The 18014-nt window shown below is 37.3% G+C and overlaps 1 protein-coding gene and 1 long non-coding RNA gene across 4 annotated transcripts in view; one reads left to right on the forward strand and one right to left on the reverse strand.

Annotated features, from left to right (window-relative positions):
* The window catches only part of LOC115760272 (dynein heavy chain 7, axonemal), a 42110-nt gene extending 26003 nt beyond the window's left edge, over positions 1-16107 (forward strand). The window contains exons 21-24 of one of the 2 annotated variants that reach the window (XR_004017587.1): positions 88-239; positions 612-1139; positions 2911-2951; positions 15955-16107. Coding sequence is in view for 1 of the 2 variants with exons in the window: in XM_030701542.1 (XP_030557402.1) it covers positions 88-239; positions 612-1118 (659 nt within the window). In the remaining variant the exon portion in view is untranslated. Of the gene's footprint in view, positions 1-87; positions 240-611; positions 1257-2910; positions 2952-15954 lie in introns of those variants that run through there. The other variant, XM_030701542.1, reaches the window with a different exon arrangement.
* The window catches only part of LOC115760279, a 96653-nt gene continuing 87393 nt past the window's right edge, over positions 8755-18014 (reverse strand). For both annotated transcript variants that reach the window (XR_004017590.1, XR_004017588.1), the window contains one exon: positions 8755-10276. This is a non-coding gene — a long non-coding RNA (uncharacterized LOC115760279). The remainder of the gene's footprint in view (positions 10277-18014) is intronic.

An 18014-nucleotide genomic window follows, 5' to 3' on the forward strand; every position in this document is an offset into this window, starting at 1 on the left:
ACTATGTAATTGGGCCCGTTCGTTGTCGAAACTTGACAAAGTTTTCTTTGCCTGCTCATTTTGAAATTCGTTGCTTTCTTTTACCAGGTCTGGTGGTCATGTCCGCTGCCGTCGAGGCGGTCTACAAGTCTGTGCTGATTGCCAAAATACCCGCCATGTGGGCCAGCAAGTCCTACCCCAGCCTAAAGCCACTTGGCAGCTATGTGACGGACTTTTTGCGACGGCTCGAATTCCTGCAGGTGAGTTTGCGTTCAACATCGAGCTAACAATTTGGCATGGCAACTACACAACTGTGTTGTCCTGGTAGCCCAACTGTTTACTAGGCCGCTTGCTCCAACTTCTGACCTCCTTAATATACCAAGCACGCATTGTAAACAGCTGTCAAATAGGGGGTATATTTAAGTTGTGCACACTTATGTAACAGGCAGAAAAAGGCATCTTCGACCAAGCCGCATTGCTTGAACGTTAAATGTTGTTATGCAGAGTCGCAGATTAAATCAGCTAAATATATTATTTAACTTATTTAATTCCTATTCCGATTCGTCTGAGCTGAGTACAGGGTAGCTTTTGGTCGGACTTCTTTATTTTCTACTCACGTATTCTCTTTGCAGCACTGGTACGACCATGGCGCACCTTCGACCTTCTGGCTGTCGGGTTTCTTTTTTACCCAGGCTTTCCTTACCGGCGCCCAGCAGAATTATGCGCGTAAATATGTCATTTCCATAGATCTGCTGGCCTTTGATTATGAGGTTCTGTCGATTGATGAGACACGAATCAAAGGTGTATCTGCGCCCGACGATGGTGTGTTTGTGTATGGCATCTTTCTGGAGGGCGCTTGCTGGGATCGCCAGAACAAATATCTCGCCGAATCGCGTCCACGCATGCTCTTCGACACGATGCCACTGATTTGGCTGAGGCCACTGAAGCGCTCCGATCTGCCCGAGCGGCACAATTATTTGTGTCCACTCTACAAGACGGCTGAGCGACGCGGCATTCTGTCCACCACCGGACACAGCACCAACTTTGTGGTGGCCATGCTGCTGAACTCTAATCCAAATACACCCATCGCCCATTGGATCATACGCGGCACGGCGCTTCTCTGCCAATTGAGCTTCTAAATTGCGCGGACTTTCAAGCAGGTTCGGTATATATGTACTCTATATATTTTCTGTATATCTAAGCTTGTGTTGTATGTAAAAGTAAATTGTCAGCAATGCTGCAGACGGTCAGAAATCTGCTCAGACGTGTATTAAAACTGTGAAAAGTTAAACCCATCTTTGTATTGAAGAGCATTTTGCAATTACATTACTTTGGCATTAGTAATTTGTAATTCGAAACTCTGATTAAAGGGTTAAATTTTTGCTTTAATTGTGGCTAAGCTCATCAATTTTCATTTGAAGCAGATAAGCAAAAAGCGTTGTACATGAAATGGCGAAGATGAAGATACCCTGGACGATATGTATATATTTTTAATTTACTATTAAATATTATTTACATACAATTATATTATCATTATTATTTATTATCATTACCATTTATTATTATTGTTATTATTATTATCATTATTATTTTTATTTTAAAATTTATGATTCTATTTATTTATTTCTGAAAGATTCGGAAAACCGAATGAGCTAATTTCCAAGGTATTATTATATTAAGGCTTCATAGATGTGTAATGAAATTTATTCATACCACACTTTATAGACGTACTTAAAATACTTACATACAATTGTATTTGTAATTGTATAAACTCCATAGTCAACTATGCCACCCTTGGCTGTAAAGAGTATAAAATAATGTCATATAAGTTTTTTATAGCCCAACAGGCAACTTTAGAGTGCATTCTGTTGTACCCTTGAAATGCGAGCCACAAATAAAAGACCTTAAAATCTGTCCCATGGCAACATTGAAGTCCGTCTGGCACGTTAATCATTTATTATCTGACATGACTGTGATTATTTAACTTTTAGCCAGGCTTGCCAGCCAGCTGCCATATATCATCCAAAGCTAGGGGGGGTTTTTTTCAATTTCAAATTGTTGCATTGCCTTTTTTGTGAGGGCTGTGCGACTAATTTCGCATAATAATTTATGGCCAAAGTTAGCATTGAGCCTGTTGGCATAAAAAGTGCTTAACAATTATGCACACTTCAAACGCTTAGGGCGATTGCATTCCTTCAATGTGGCCTCTTCAAAGTTTTGGTCGAAAGTAATACGAATTGAAATTGCTGCAATTATTGCCCCATGCAGCGTGTGCTTTTTACCTGGGCACCAACTTATTGGCCCGCACTCCCATTAATTATAACACGCTATCACTTGAAAATGGTTTCACTCGACTTGCCCATTAATTACCACCTTCCCAGCGAGCAGCCTATTTATCAGCAGCCTCCAAGCCTCGCTCCATTCCATAGATTATGCCCTGCTGTGCCTGCTCTTTGCCTGCTCAGTCGGCTGTGCGTGACCCCATCAAAGATAATGATGCTAATTAAGCGACAACATTTTCACAAAACTGTTTAAACCGATTAGATAATGCTCAAATCTGCTGATGCATGGCACAACCCCCGAAATCGCTGTTGTTTCTTTAATAGATAATATGCCGCTTTCGTCTGGATTCGTTATACCCTGTAATCCTGCAGCTACAGCTAAAACGGGCATTATTCAAGTTGATGTAATGCTTGCTTCTAGAAATTTATCTGGAATAGATCATTGCAGATCGAAAAAAGTTTATAATTTTTGGATAGACATATTTTGAAAAATTTGATTTTCATCTGGAGCTTTATAAAATTATGAGCTGAAAAAGTTTAAATAATGCTGAGATCAAATTAATTTTGTTTTTTTTCCCTTTTTTTGTACATTATATTCTTCAGTCCTTCGAAAATTCGTATAATTTAATTTTTTCGAACTTTTTTTTAGGCACTTATCGAAGATATTAAGGACTTGGCGCATGAAGATTGGTATGTACATTTTTCTATACCTAATTGTTATATATTCATACTATTATTTTTTATTTAATATTTTATTTTTATTTTTTTGTTTGGTCTCAAACATGGCATTAAACCATTCGCAGTTGTTAAGAGGCTCCAAATTTTTCATTATAAATTAGAAAATTGCTTAAAACTAGTTATAAACCTTTATTTTTTTAAGAATTCAATTTGTTATATTTAGCGCTGGAAATTCATGAAGCTATTCTCAAAGCTTTAAGTTTGTCTTTGTTCACTCATTGAGTTTTCTTCACCTGTTTAAAGGGTAGCTGCTAGTCAATCACATTTCCTTACCGCAGCCTGCACGTGTTTTTGCTTGTTTTTGTAGTGTTCTGTTCCTTTTTTGTTTTTCCTTTTTTGTTCGCTTTCATTTCCATTCTGCCAAATAATAATGCGTATTTATGAGCAAACAACGAAATTATATTTACTTGCCTCGCTCCGCCAATATTTGCATGCAATTAATTTTCCAGGCCCCAGCGACGAGCATCAGAGTAACAACAACCACAACAACAGCAGAGAATCAAACGAAGCGTAATGCCGCATCCGCTTCCCAAAAAGCATCTCAGCCAGCTTCAATTTGCGGCCCAACCCCAACCCAAAGTCGCCGTCTAAGGAGCGCCGCAATTTATTCTAAAAAGTATTCCTAACGAAAGAATCGAAGATAAATCGCTCTGTTGTTATTGTTGTTGTTGTTGTTGTTGTTGTTGTTCGGGTTGTTGTATCTGCTGATGCTGTTGATGGCGCTGATAACGATGCGCCAACTTTGCCAAAGTTGCCCGTCCACCCGCCACCCAACCATCCCCTGACAGAGGCCATGCTAATGCCAGGCAACATTTTCTTAAAAACTTTGCTTCAATGTTTTTGAGTTTTTTAATTAAATTTTCAAGCGTAAGACAAATAAATTGTGCAAAGTGCTGCATATATATATTGGGCAAAAATGTTTATATTGGCTAAATGTTTTTCAGCCCCCTCCGCCCACACTTTTCCGCGCCCTTCTAAATATAATGAAGCCATTTAACTAGTAATGCATGCAGCTCATTTTCTTTAATGGCCCTCCTTCTTTTTGGCATACTCATATTTTTGTCGGCCGGATCAGCCTATTTGATTTTGTATGTTATACAAAAAAATATTTTCGGGCACTTAAATTAATTTATCGCTGGGCAACATTGTACACGGACGTCTCGTAAAGCCCATATCAATGGCTGGGCTTTGCCCGAATAAATTAATGTTCTAAACACAACAAAAAATATTGTAAATCAATATTTGATATAGGGTATTTCGAGGGTATCCACTTGCTTTGCTTTGTTAGCTTGCAACACGTCTGTGAGCAGGAAAACTAATCAATATATTGTTTTTTTTTTTTTAATTTGCCTGAAATAATCAAATTATTAATTTTTTTACGGTTAGAATTACTTTTTTCTTAAATTGAATATGTTATTTATCCAATTAACCTTCCTTCTACTTAAGTATTAGCTACCATACTTTATGCTAATTATCTAGAGGTTCTATCAACTTATAATTATATTTTTACTAGCCGGGCAATCGTTTTAAATGAATAGTCATCGATTAATTGATTTTTGCAAACAATCGATTAATCGGTATTTTATGAAATATCCGCTGCTTTATGGATTAAAGATGAAATAGTAGAAGCTGCCATTTGATAAATATATCATCAACTACAATTCTTTATTAACATTATTCCTTGACTTAGTCAGAAAAGTATTATTTTCAATACAAAATATTGTTGTTTTATGCACGTAAGAGTATTAGGACTTCGGCATTTTGATTTTCCTTTGTTCCTTTACCTTTCTTTTGCTCTTTTTTGGGCTTTGGCTTTTGTGTAGCTTTTTTTTCGCGCTTATATCGTTAAATTTATGACACGAAATATTTGGGTATTACTTTTTTAGGGACGCTTTATCGGCTAGCAAGTTCCAAGCTAAAGGTGGGCGTTAGGCGTGGCATATTCGTGTTATATATATGTATGGTGGCACAATATGTTATGTATGACAATTTGTAGATTTATGCGCAGAAATTTGCATATTTTACATGCTGTTGTTGTTTAGACATAATAATAGTTGAGCCGGGCTCAGGGATTTGGCTTTGAGATTTGTGTTCGCATATTGAATGCATACTTCGGAGCGCCCACAGCCTGCCATTTATCAACTCTTGGGCAAACATAAAATTGCACTTATGCAGCAGAGCCGGAGCAACCAATCTCTGAGCCAACCAGCCAACCAACCGACCAAACAGCCATAACCAAAAAACACAGTCGGGTGCATGTGTTCTATACAAAAAGCATATTCACACACATAAGGATATGCGGGGCGCTCATCTTTGTGTGTGTGTGTGTGTGTGTGAGTCCTTTTCGGCATGCGCCTCTGCGCCAGATACAACCGCATAAATTGCTTTAGCACCAAAGGGATTTGTGTCAAAATCAGACAAAAAAAAAGAAGAAAAACGAAGGCAAAGAAAATGAAGCCAACTCAGAGACAAGACGCTTTCGGTCCAATAAGAAATATTGTCTGCCTTTTGCGTGATAATTTCAAGTTACTCTAGAAATTTAAGGATTTGACAGAATTCGCTACAAATATTTTCGAGCAGCCTTGCCTTTCTCGCGTCTTTGATCTAAATGTTAACTTGGTTTGCTCAGCAGAGCATATATTGTAGTTTCTTTTTTTTACTTATTCTATTATTAACTTTTATTATTCTAATACATTTGCTTTTTCATTTAGCTGAGTTTTTGTTCTTTACCTTGAAAGTCTCTTCTTTGATTTTTGTGATACCTTTACATGCTTTATATATAATACATTTCCTCTACCAAATATTTGATGACAGTAGCTGTTTTCATAGTTAAAGCTGGCTCTCCGACTTATTTAGTGTAAAGAGTTTGTTTCATTAACTTTTATTCCTTTAGAGGTCCTTATTAATAATCTAGTTTGTATTTTCAAAATTTCTTCGCAATCTGCAAGGTCCGCAGCACTTTTCTATAAACATTTCTGGATATCCAATCCTTTCGCTTTCTTGTTTCTCTATGTTCTTGCTGTGATCACAACTTTATGGTAACAAATTCTTGAGCTTCATCTCTGGCTATTTTATTTCTCCATTTTTGACTCTATTTTAATGTCCTCCAGGCAAAGTTCGACAATTCACATTTTCCAAATTTGAATTCCCTGTTTTTCTCCATGTTATTCTAGACTTATAAACAATCTTAGATACCAACAGCAGTAAAAATTGAACATACTCTCCACAACTCCTCATAAAGCTAGAGAAGACCGGCAAAAGTTTTGCCTTAATTTTGAGCATTTGCTTTTACAGTTACAGCCAAAAGTTTTTCTACTTCGGTAAGCTGACGGCAAAGCGAAGGCACACAAAACAACTCACGCACATAAAGTGCACATATGTTAGTGTATGTATGTGTGTGTGTGTGTGTGTGTGTGTGTGTGTGTGTGTGTGTGTGTGTGTGTGTGTGCGTGTTGGCCATATTACTCGTATGCTCTAGCAAATCAGCTTACAACTTAAATTGAGGCACTTTCGTTTAGCTTCACTTTGCATGTTCGTGCTTTCTGCGCACTTCCTTGAGAGCCTTGAGCGTCGGCAGGATACGAGTATCTAAACAATATCTATATGGAGAGGGCGGTGGGCCTGGGGCATGGTCTGGTTAGCAGTGCGGATAGCAAAGAAACCGCCGCTGGCACAATTTAGTTCCTGCGGGATATGTCGAATTTGTTGTTGCTCACTTGCTCTATTTACCATTCTATGCATTTGAGGGTGTGTCTGTGTTGTGTGTATGTGTGTGTGTGTGCAAGTGTGTGTGGTTGAGCATTAGAAATAAATCAAGGGATTTTTGGGATTTTGGGTTTTGCTTAGCTTCGCTTACTTTTTATATGTAATACCCATTAAAATACGTAAGCAAAGGGTAGCATAAAGTGCACAAACTGTTTTGGTAGGAAGGGCAGACCTGCGTATAGACATAAGCTAAAATATTAAATAAATTTTGAAGCTTAAAAAAAAAGATTACAATTGTATATTCAATCTCGAGTCTTTATCGCGCTTTTTTCGCCAACGTATCTTCCACTAGATATTTGTATAACACAGTCGAGCCAAGCAAGTTTCGTGCTACTAAAAGCACACAGAGCTAAAGGAATTCTATATATTGATTAAGTTTGTTCATATGTTTTGACTTGATATAGACTTCAAATTCGATACATGCTTCTAAAAAATGGGTTTGAGTCAGTTAAACCAAAGTTATTTAAAACTAATTGACTGCTTGACTGATCTTAATATAGGGTAACTTGTAGGCTAGTATACTCCACTAAAACATACGCATATATTTTTGTTAACTTTTTTTTTTTTTTGGGGTTCTTGGGGTTTCTTGTCCGCACATGTGCAGGTCTCGCTCCCTTGAATTTGGGGCGCATCAGTTTGGAAAATTGTTTAGTCCACCGCAGACCAAACCGAACAACAAGTTGTCGTTTTCAGGGTAAATCAAGCCAGAAACTCAAATAAAAATACAGAAACTTTTAGGGCATGCAATTATGAACATTCTTTGTGTGCGTGTGTGCGTGTGTGTGTGTGTGTTTATAGAGAAAGACTTTGGAGAAATTGAATCTTATTTGTATAGAAATTAAGCAATTTACTTTAATTGAATTTGTGTGCTGTTTGTTTGGGCTGCACTTGACACTAATTAAAGGCAAAATTCAGGAGCCAGAAGAGAGCCAATCAGGCGAATAGCCGAACCGCTGTGCATAATTGATAATATGGCAGGACCCAATGTCTGGTTAGGTCTAATTACGAATGTGGAAAGGGCCTGATGGTTGTGCTGCGAATGCTTTTGATGTCCTGCCGCAAGGAGCTTTGCAATGCGGTGCCATGTATTCTCCACGTGTGTGTGTCTGAATGCGTGCAATGTGAGGTACCTTGGTAAATGTGGTTAATTAAACGTAATGACATATTAGTACAATCATTTCAAACATTTGCGGCATTTACTGTGTGTCTGCGTGTAACTATGTGTGTGTGTGTGATTTATGCTTTAATTAAAACATCATTCGCTGCAATGGACGCCAAAAACGAACCATTCAATGCACTACATCAGCTGCAAATTAAGAAGAAAATTGCATTTGCATTCAATTTAAATCAAGAGTCACATTTAATATTTATAATATAAATAAAATTCAATACGCTTGCATCTTGTGCTTTGAAGCGTAAAGTGCACAAAAAGGGTATTAAAATATATATATATATATTTATAAATATGTTAACATCTATAAAATGACTCGCGACTTTTATGGACAGCTAATTATAATGCTTGATAATTTGGCATTGGAATGCTTCACATGTAAATTAAGCTGCTTTTAATTAAATGCACACATAAACTTGTCAAATATTTTACAAAAAAGGATCCGATTGAAGCCGCCTGAGCTACGCTGCGTATGCGCATTATGTCAAGTTGAATAAACACCAAAAATCAGCTATACACATCATTAAGTCTATATGGATGTGAGTTTGTCTAAGCGAAAGTATCTAATGAGTCAATAAATCCTCGCACTTAAAGCTTTCATATAAAACTCATTCCGGAACAATTTTCATACTCTTTAATTAACTTTCTTTCACACTCTCATAGGTGTTATGCCTATCTTGCTTTATAAACAAGGCAAAGCACATGAAAGCTTTAAATTTGTAGAACCAAATATCAAGTCCAACGTAATTAGCCGAACATTTATTATATCTAGTATATTCATATATTTTTTCAAGTCATTATGACCAATTTCTTTATTTAACATATTTTTAAACTCGTATGCACATGTATTAAAAGCTTGTTAAAGCTTAAAGTTAAGCACACTTTAAGCTGAAAGCTTTTGCATTAAGCTGCCAATTAAAATGCTCCACCTCTCACTACAATTTATTACGATTTTCATGTGCATAGTATTAATCAATTAGTTCTTAAAAGCTGAATGACTTTATTTTCGTGCAGTTCATTAAAGGAGTACAAACAAATTGCATGCATTTATTACGCATATTTATATATATACATATTTTTTTTTTTTTGTTTGATATAATTTCGCAACTTGAAAGCAAATTGCGCAATTGTTTGGCTGTCATTCATTTATCTCTGAAAATCAAATCAAATGCCCGTCGCATCAAACAACTGAACGCCAGAGTTTGACATTTAATTAAATAAGAGACCGACCCAGGGAAAAAAAGACGAAGGGGCCCAAACATGACCAATAACTTTCTACCTATGGTCGCAATATTGCTGTTGCTCTTCTGCTTGATTTTGTATTCACTATGCCCATACTTGCAGCGGGTGTGTTAGTTATGTGATTGAATATGTTACAATTGAAAGTCGTTTGATAGATTAGCGAACTCTAAACAACTTTAAATCCCTTTAAAAATATATTTCTACACACCGTCAATCGGCTTTGATGTATCCGTAGAACTATAGAACTATTTCCAAGCTTTGAAAATTTGATTAGTTTTGGACTAGATGAAAATGCGTGAGGCATTGTATCGTATACTATATTGAAATGTCTATCTGAAAAGTTAAGACTAGTCCAAAAATAAGTTGTTCCATTTTCTCTTCTTTTTCGTCAATCTCAATCAATAAGAGTTCAATAAAAGTTCCCAAGCATTTTGTTAATCAAATTGGAATATTATGTCATAGGAACTAATGCTTGATGATTGAGTTATTTTTAGAAATATTTACGCTGTCAATAAGGTGAGGAAAGACGAGGACTTGAACTATTTAAAAATGTTTTGCTAGAGCTTAAAAATATCATGAATATGCCTGTTAGTGTATTTGAAGTTCGGCCTGCCGTAGCTAAAATTCTTCTGCTTGATTTCGATGAACTTTTTTCATTTATTTGCGATGCTGGTCACAGCTGGCTGAACGCGCACTTCCTTTTACTTTTTTTTTTTTTTTTTTTTTTTTTTTTTTTTTTTTTTTTTTTTTTGTTTGCCATTTGCCTTCTCGCACTTTGCGACAGCTCATAAAATGTGAGCGACACGCATTAAAAGTGTGTGTGCGAGTGTTTTAGTGTGTGTGTGTGTGTGTGTGTGTGTGTGTGTGTGTGTGTGTGTGTGTGTGTGTGTGTGTGTGTATGTGTGTACGCTGGCTTTGACACTGAAGAATGGCCTGTGGGTGCTTCTGCTCCTGCTGCTGCTGCTGCTGCTGATCCTGCTGCCATTGCCGAGGGTGCGACGCAATATTATGATGAGCCCGGGCGCAGGCAATATGAAAATGAGGCAACTGAACGAAGACGCGCCGCCGCCGCCGCCAGGCAAAAATGTTGCTGTACACGCTGCAAATACAAAAGTGTATATATAATACGTATATATATATGTATTCATATATATCCTAATAAGCAGAAAGCACTCAGATGCCTAGAGGCTTAGTGGTGTGCCGCTAATAAAAGCGGATTGGCATTCACTAAATAGCCCTGGCATTTACTTAATTGACATCTGTGCGCGGCATCATTAAATATTTGCTTATTTATCAGTATTGCGTGCTCTACAAATTGCATGACAATTCAAAAATATGTCGACAGGTGGTAGCTGCACGAAAAACAATTCATATACTATGCAAATACTTTGACAAATCTGACGTGTGCGAAACTCAATTTGAATTTTCGATTTCAATGCGTTCGGGGGCTTATTCCGCCAAGGCTCACCTGTGATGAAAATGTTAAAGTAAATATATTCAAGGAGATTGCCCAGAAATTGAAGGGAAGGGACTTTGGGGAATAAGGCTTATCGGAATACTCGGGAAAATGAAAGCCATGTGGGATATTCTTGTATCTGTATCTGTATCTGTATCTGTATCTGTATCTGTATCTGTATCTGTATCTGTATCTGTATCTGTATCTGTATCTGTATCTGTATCTGTATCTGTATCTGTATCTGTATCTGTATCTGTATCTGTATCTGTATCTGTATCTGTATCTGTATCTGTATCTGTATCTGTATCTGTATCTGTATCTGTATCTGTATCTGTATCTGTATCTGCATCTATCTGTATCTGCACTATATCTGTATTTACACCTTTATATATATCTCTATACCTCTGTTTGATACCCATACCAAGCAATTGGTCCACAGTGTACAATTAAATGTGCGAATATTCGCAAATAAACAGAAATCTGGCAATTTCTATAAATTGAGCATATTTACTTTTGCGTCAGCCCCGACCGCTCTTTACTTTATTTTATATTAATTATGCTGCTATTTGAAAACAAGCTTTTGGCGGTTTTATTTTTAATTTGTTTCTTTAATTTTTGTTGTTTTTTGTTTGCTGGCTGCCATTTTGTGCGCAATTAAATTGCGTAAGCGTTTATTGCTCCCGGGCGTAAATAGTTTTGTGCGGGCGTGTGTGTATTATTATCATTTACATTTTTTTCTTTGGTTTGGTTGTATTCAGCATTTTTATATTTAATTGGTTTCACTTTTTCGGTATTGCTGCATAACGAGCCAGTTGCCAGTTGCCAGTTGCCAGGCAGCCATTAACGCAATGCGGTTGCATATTTTTTATATGCACTGTAATTTTGCGCCCAATTTTATTCGAATTTGTATTTGCTTAAAATGAAGTGTGGCTTCATTAAATATGAAAATTATTGCCATTCGCCTTAATTTAATATTCATGTGTAATATGCAATGGAAAATTTGTGCATTTTCCCTTAAAGTTAAATACGCTTTGATAAGCTGAAGAAAATGAAAACTATTTCAAGCTTGGTGAAAATATATAAAGACTACCAAGAAATTAATAAAAAGATTTCTCAATTGGGATTATATAGAAAACATTTAATGCTGTTAATGAAAATTCTGAAAAATCTGTTTGTTCTAGAAAATGTACAAATTCTAAGAAAATTCTATTCCAAAAAAGGTTTTTCTTAGATGTAATGAATTCTTTAGCCTAGCAAAAAATCAAAAACATAAAAAGTTGACACATTTTCAACCCAAATATTTGAATACCTAGCAAGAGTGCATGTTCCGGGTGTTTATCATGATAGTTACCCAACTTTAAGCTTTAGCACATTTTATAAATATGCAAATACCAGATATCTAAACTTATGTGAAAGCAACTTTGTGATGTAAATTTTTGGGAATATTCAAAAATGTTGTTCGGGGATTTGGCGCAGTGCGCCGTGAAGTGTTAATCAAATACAGCGTTGCCTCGATATGACAGATATATTGAGATGGAGAGCGATAGAGTGAGTGAGAGAGAGAGAGGTGGCCGTAAACATAAAAGGAATTGGCTTAAAGGCTTCGGGGCTGCCATTGGATGTGAAGCCATGTGAAGCCAATTTATTTGCATTCTGTTCCTGTAGCTACGGCAACATTTTTATGAAGCGCGAAGCATTAAAAATCATATAAAATTTCCCTTTGACAAAGCACAAAGGACAGCCCCAGCTCGAACCGGAGCCCGAAACCGAACCCGTAGTCCGCACTATTACGGCTCCGGGCTATGTGCGTCTGTCCGTTTCCCCCCCGTTTTCTGCATTCCCCCGCTGCCCGTGGCGCACAGCTGCCACTTGGTGCACTGACTGGCTGAGGCTGAGAGACCAGCCAAGCATCATCAAATGCAGCACACACAGCCGGCCAGGGCAGACAGCAGTCGAGTAGTCACCCTTTACACTGCACCCTTCATCAGACACCATGCCGCCAACCTTCTCAGGCCCGTTCGACCCGTTCGGCCCGTTCCACCCATCGTCAACCCTAATCGAGGGTGGGACGCGGCCAACCCCCGCGTTTTGCGCTGATTATAAAATGCAAAACTAGCTTCTCCCAAAACTTGCTTTTATGTTTACATTAAATTTATTTTTTGCTTGCTCTCTCTCTCTCTCTCTCTCTCTCTCTCTCTCTCTCTCTCTCTCTCTCTCTCTCTCTCTTTCTCTCTTTAAATTTCCCCCAGCGCTTTGAATATCTTCATGTATGGAGATAATAATACGAGTGGAGGGGATTTTTATTTTATCCTCATGGCCAGTCCTTATAGCCCTTAAAGCTGTTGTTGTTGTTGTTGTAGCTGGTAAAAATATTGTTGTTGTTGCTCTTGTTGTTGTAGCCATCGTAGCTGTATTTCATGTGTCCAAGTTGCTGTCGCTTGTGCTGCAAATAATATGCTGCTGCTATATAATTTGCCTTTTGCTGCACAGATTTGCTAGCCGCAGCGCACAGTGGGGCGAGAACTGATTTTTTGTAAATAATTCTTTAACATTTTTTTTGGATCTATGTATGTATAAGCAGTAAGCAGTCGTTCGACCATTTTATTATATAATGATCATGCAAAAAAATTGGAAAAAAATGATATATTTTTGATAAATAGCTCGAATTTATATAAATTATGGTTCAGGAATTGCATGAATTTAAAAATCATTATTTAATTTCTGTAAAATTATATTGCCCGATATTTAAATTTTCTTTTGATGTATAAACTAAACATTTTTACTTTTTCTACAATATTTTCATTTTATATTTTTTGAATTCATATAAATTATAGAATTCAGATAAATGATTCATAGAAACTTTTGTTATGGACGTGTTGGGCTTTAAGTCAAATTTTATCTGGAAATTTATTTCGTCACAATCTTTGAGGCATTACTCTCTAGAAAGCTCCTTCAATTTTTTCTTATAACGTTATTTTGTACATTAAATACAAATACTCGTTGCACTGTAATATTGTAATTTAGAGCGCAAAGCTAATTAAATTCAGTTCATAGTTGGATATGCTTCGCTTGGAATTTCGAATTTCTTCTGGTTATGCCATTCAATATGTAATTATGGTTAGTTGATATTGCTGGGCGCTGTTCGTGCAAGTTTCATCTGCAGCTGCACATATCCGGTATTTCTTTCACCCACCCAAAAAACACCACCCAGATTACCGCCCAGCCAGGCAGCCAGCGATCCGCAGCGCAGCGCAGCGAGCGGCTCTATAAAGTGGCCGAACTAACTGCCGCTATGTCATGGGTCTCGAAAAAAGGTCGTTCGTATGAAAGCCAACTCACACACACACACACACACATATATATATATACAGAGAGATAGATGTATGCTTGAGGTCGTGGCCCTGGACCGAGGTGCTTACCACACCGCCCGTCACCCCTGTCGTAATCAGGTTGCTGCACGACGTCGACGTTTACTTTTTGACTGCCAGAGGCAATTGCTTTATTAAGAGTTTCTGCTCTACTTGATACGAGAGTTCCCTTCCGACTCTGCCCTGCCCACACACAAACACGTTTGCACCCTGCAAATGGCCATATGTGTGTGTGTGTGTGAGTGCAATGCTAAAGCTTAATCTTACTTAGTTAACTTTAAATTAAATCTTGATATTCACATATCGTTGACTCAGCCCCTGCTGTTGACCTCGCCTCCCCCTCTCATCCTCCCGCTGCTGCTGTCTCGCCTCGCTGGAAATTGGGCGTGGCAGCTGGGTCTGGGCGCCAGAACATGGCGTTGTTTTAATGTGCAGGCGTACTGTTTTACTGTGTATCTCTGTCTGTGTGTGTGTGTGTGTGTGTGTGATGCCAATTTTCATGCGGTCTCGGTATACCCTTTACCCACACGAACACACACACTAACGCACACACTCTCCCAAATGGGAAGGCAGCTCATGTTATTGCCATCAGGCAGACGGTTTCACATTTTTATTTTCATTTCTCACAATACATGTGGGCATTATTAGTGAATGTGTGTGCGTGTGTGTGTGTCTGTGTTACCATAGAAATTTTATTTTAATATTTTTTTAATGAGCATGCTAAAAATTTAATACATTTTCGTAATATGCGGCTGCCTTTTTTCGGGTTTTTTTTATTTTTGTTGCTGTTGCAATTCCTGTTGCTGCCACACTAGCATTCGCCCCTGTTCTTTTATTTTAATTTTTGTTTATATATTTTTTTTATGGTATTTAATTTTTATTTCGTACTGTTTTATTACATGCTCACTCAGTGCATGCCTTTCACTCGACGCTTACGTGTGCGGCTGCAGTCGGGGTTTTTCTGCGAGCCTTCAGTTAATGTAAAGTTTACCCAGCAATTTGCACATTGGCATCTCAGCTATTTAGTATTTCACATATTGTGTTGAATTTGTATTTGTTAAAAATATATACATATATTTAATTTAATTTTACAGTTTCCATGAAATGGGTGGGTTAGATGGATGAGTTGTGAAATAAAAGCAAAAGTTGGTAATTTCATATTGAAAATACGTGAACTTTTTTTGTGAAAATAGGTGTGGAAGCAGGATTCAACATTTAACAAAGTTGTTATAATATTTGAGATTCCAGGAATGATACTGCTGATAAAACCTAATTAAAGAAAACTATTTGATAGTTTAGCCCTTTTTCTGAAAAGAAAGTAAAATATCCTTTGTCTACATTTGGTGAAAGACCACATTATTACATTCATATAGATACATACATACAAATATATACATACATACATACATTCATACATTTCTAACAGGACTTCTGAGCGGGTTTTAAAAACTACAATATAAATATGTAACCTAATTTGACAAAAATGGCTAGGAATTACATTAAGAAATACCAAAATGTTTACCAAAAATTGGTTTGATTCTAAACAAACAACTTTTAGAAGATTTCTTGGAATATCGCGGCCAAATAATGCCATATTTTGGTATGTCATATCTCTTACGACTCACAGGGATGCGGACTTTTGTAATTTAATATTCTAAAATTTGAACAATATTGATGAATAAGGCAAAAACTTAATCGGTTCTTATCATGATCGAATAGATTCTATAAGCCTTCCTGGACTCCATTTTCCCGAAATATATACTCTTAAAGTTTTTCAGTTTTGTACACTATTCCACGCATCTTCCTCAAATAGGAAGTTTAAGTCTTATGGTTCGACTCTGAGCTTAAATTCGATCTGAAATGCCTCCAATTCCTTAATCTAAGAATGGTCATTTAATGTTTAATATCTGTGTGTCTTACTTATTTTTTTCTAATACATTTTTATCTTTTCAGATTGAAGAAACCATTTCAATAGATTCTATTGCTATTCGTGAGTCTATATGTTATATTCAGCAACGCACTGCAACTATCCGGGATAAAGTTTATTAAGTAAATTAATAAAAGGACCTCAATAAAATAAAATTAGCAATAATTATAAGTTCTACCTTTATCAGTATAATTTGTAGACTAAAAAATAATGTTAGATAAATGCGTTTACATTATTACTTATATAGAACATTTAATCAAGTTGCAGTTTTTCTGGCCATTCAAAGTTTTCCGAAAATTTTCAAACTGAAATATCTCGGGTAAATACAGTCCGATTTCGGAGTGATATACCTCTTTCTACTCGTACGGATCCCGACTATCGATTGCCATCCAAAAATCCACATTCTAAGAGATGACCCAAAATGACCAAAAATGCAGTGGTTACATCACGTTTTTTGCTAAAAATGACATTTTTTGAAATTCGGAAAACTTTTATGCCGTTCTATTCTATGGCCGTCCGCGACTTAACCCTCCCAATCTGGCCAAGATTGGGCTTTATTTGGCCGAGATATGGCCGTTCAAAGATTTTCGAATTGAAATATCTCGGGTAATACAGTCCGATTTCGGAGTGATGCGCCTCTTTCTACTCGTACGGATCCCAAATATATGAGATATGACGTTCCAAAACGACATAGCTTCGCGCGGAGATATGACGTTCCAAAACGACATAACTCCAATTTCGAAGTGATGCATCATTCCGAAATTGGAGTTATGTCGTTTTGAAACGACATAACTCCAATTTTGGAGTGATGCACCTCTTTCTACTCGTACGGACTCCGACTATCGATAGCCATCCAAAAATCCACATTTTAACTCCCAATCTGGCCAAGATTGGGCTTTATTTGGCCGAGATATGGCCGTTCAAAGATTTTCGAATTGAAATATCTCGGGTAATACAGTCCGATTTCGGAGTGATGCACCTCTTTCTGCTCGTACGGACCCCGACTATCGATTGCCATCCAAAAATCCATACTCTAAGAGATGTCCCAAAATGACCAAAAATGCAGTGGTTACATCACGTTTTTTGCTAAAAATGACATTTTTCGAAATTCGGAAAACTTTGATGCCGTTCTATTCTATGGCCGTCCGCGACTTAACCCTCCCAATCTGGCCAAGATTGGGCTATATTTGGCCGAGATATGGCCATTCAAAGTTTTCCGAAAATTTTCAAACTGAAATATCTCGGGTAAATACAGTCCGATTTCGGAGTGATATACCTCTTTCTACTCGTACGGATCCCGACTATCGATTGCCATCCAAAAAACCACATTCTAAGAGATGACCCAAAATGACCAAAAATGCAGTGGTTACATCACGTTTTTTGCTAAAAATGACATTTTTTGAAATTCGGAAAACTTTGATGCCGTTCTATTCTATGACCGTCCGCGACTTAACCCTCCCAATCTGGCCAAGATTGGGCTTTATTTGGCCGAGATATGGCCATTCAAAGTTTTCTGAAAATTTTCAAACTGAAATATCTCGGGTAATACAGTCCGATTTCGGAGTGATGCACCTCTTTCTGCTCGTACGGACCCCGACTATCGATTGCCATCCAAAAATCCATACTCTAAGAGATGTCCCAAAATGACCAAAAATGCAGTGGTTACATCACGTTTTTTGCTAAAAATGACATTTTTCGAAATTCGGAAAACTTTGATGCCGTTCTATTCTATGGCCGTCCGCGACTTAACCCTCCCAATCTGGCCAAGATTGGGCTTTATTTGGCCGAGATATGGCCGTTCAAAGATTTTCGAATTGAAATATCTCGGGTAATACAGTCCGATTTCGGAGTGATGCGCCTCTTTCTACTCGTACGGATCCCAAATATATGAGATATGACGTTCCAAAACGACATAGCTTCGCGCGGAGATATGACGTTCCAAAACGACATAACTCCAATTTCGAAGTGATGCATCATTCCGAAATTGGAGTTATGTCGTTTTGAAACGACATAACTCCAATTTTGGAGTGATGCACCTCTTTCTACTCGTACGGACTCCGACTATCGATAGCCATCCAAAAATCCA

This window comes from Drosophila novamexicana, unplaced genomic scaffold (genome assembly GCF_003285875.2).
Source record: "Drosophila novamexicana strain 15010-1031.04,08,12 unplaced genomic scaffold, DnovRS2.1 tig00000387-arrow-pilon, whole genome shotgun sequence".
NCBI lineage: Eukaryota > Metazoa > Arthropoda > Insecta > Diptera > Drosophilidae > Drosophila > Drosophila novamexicana.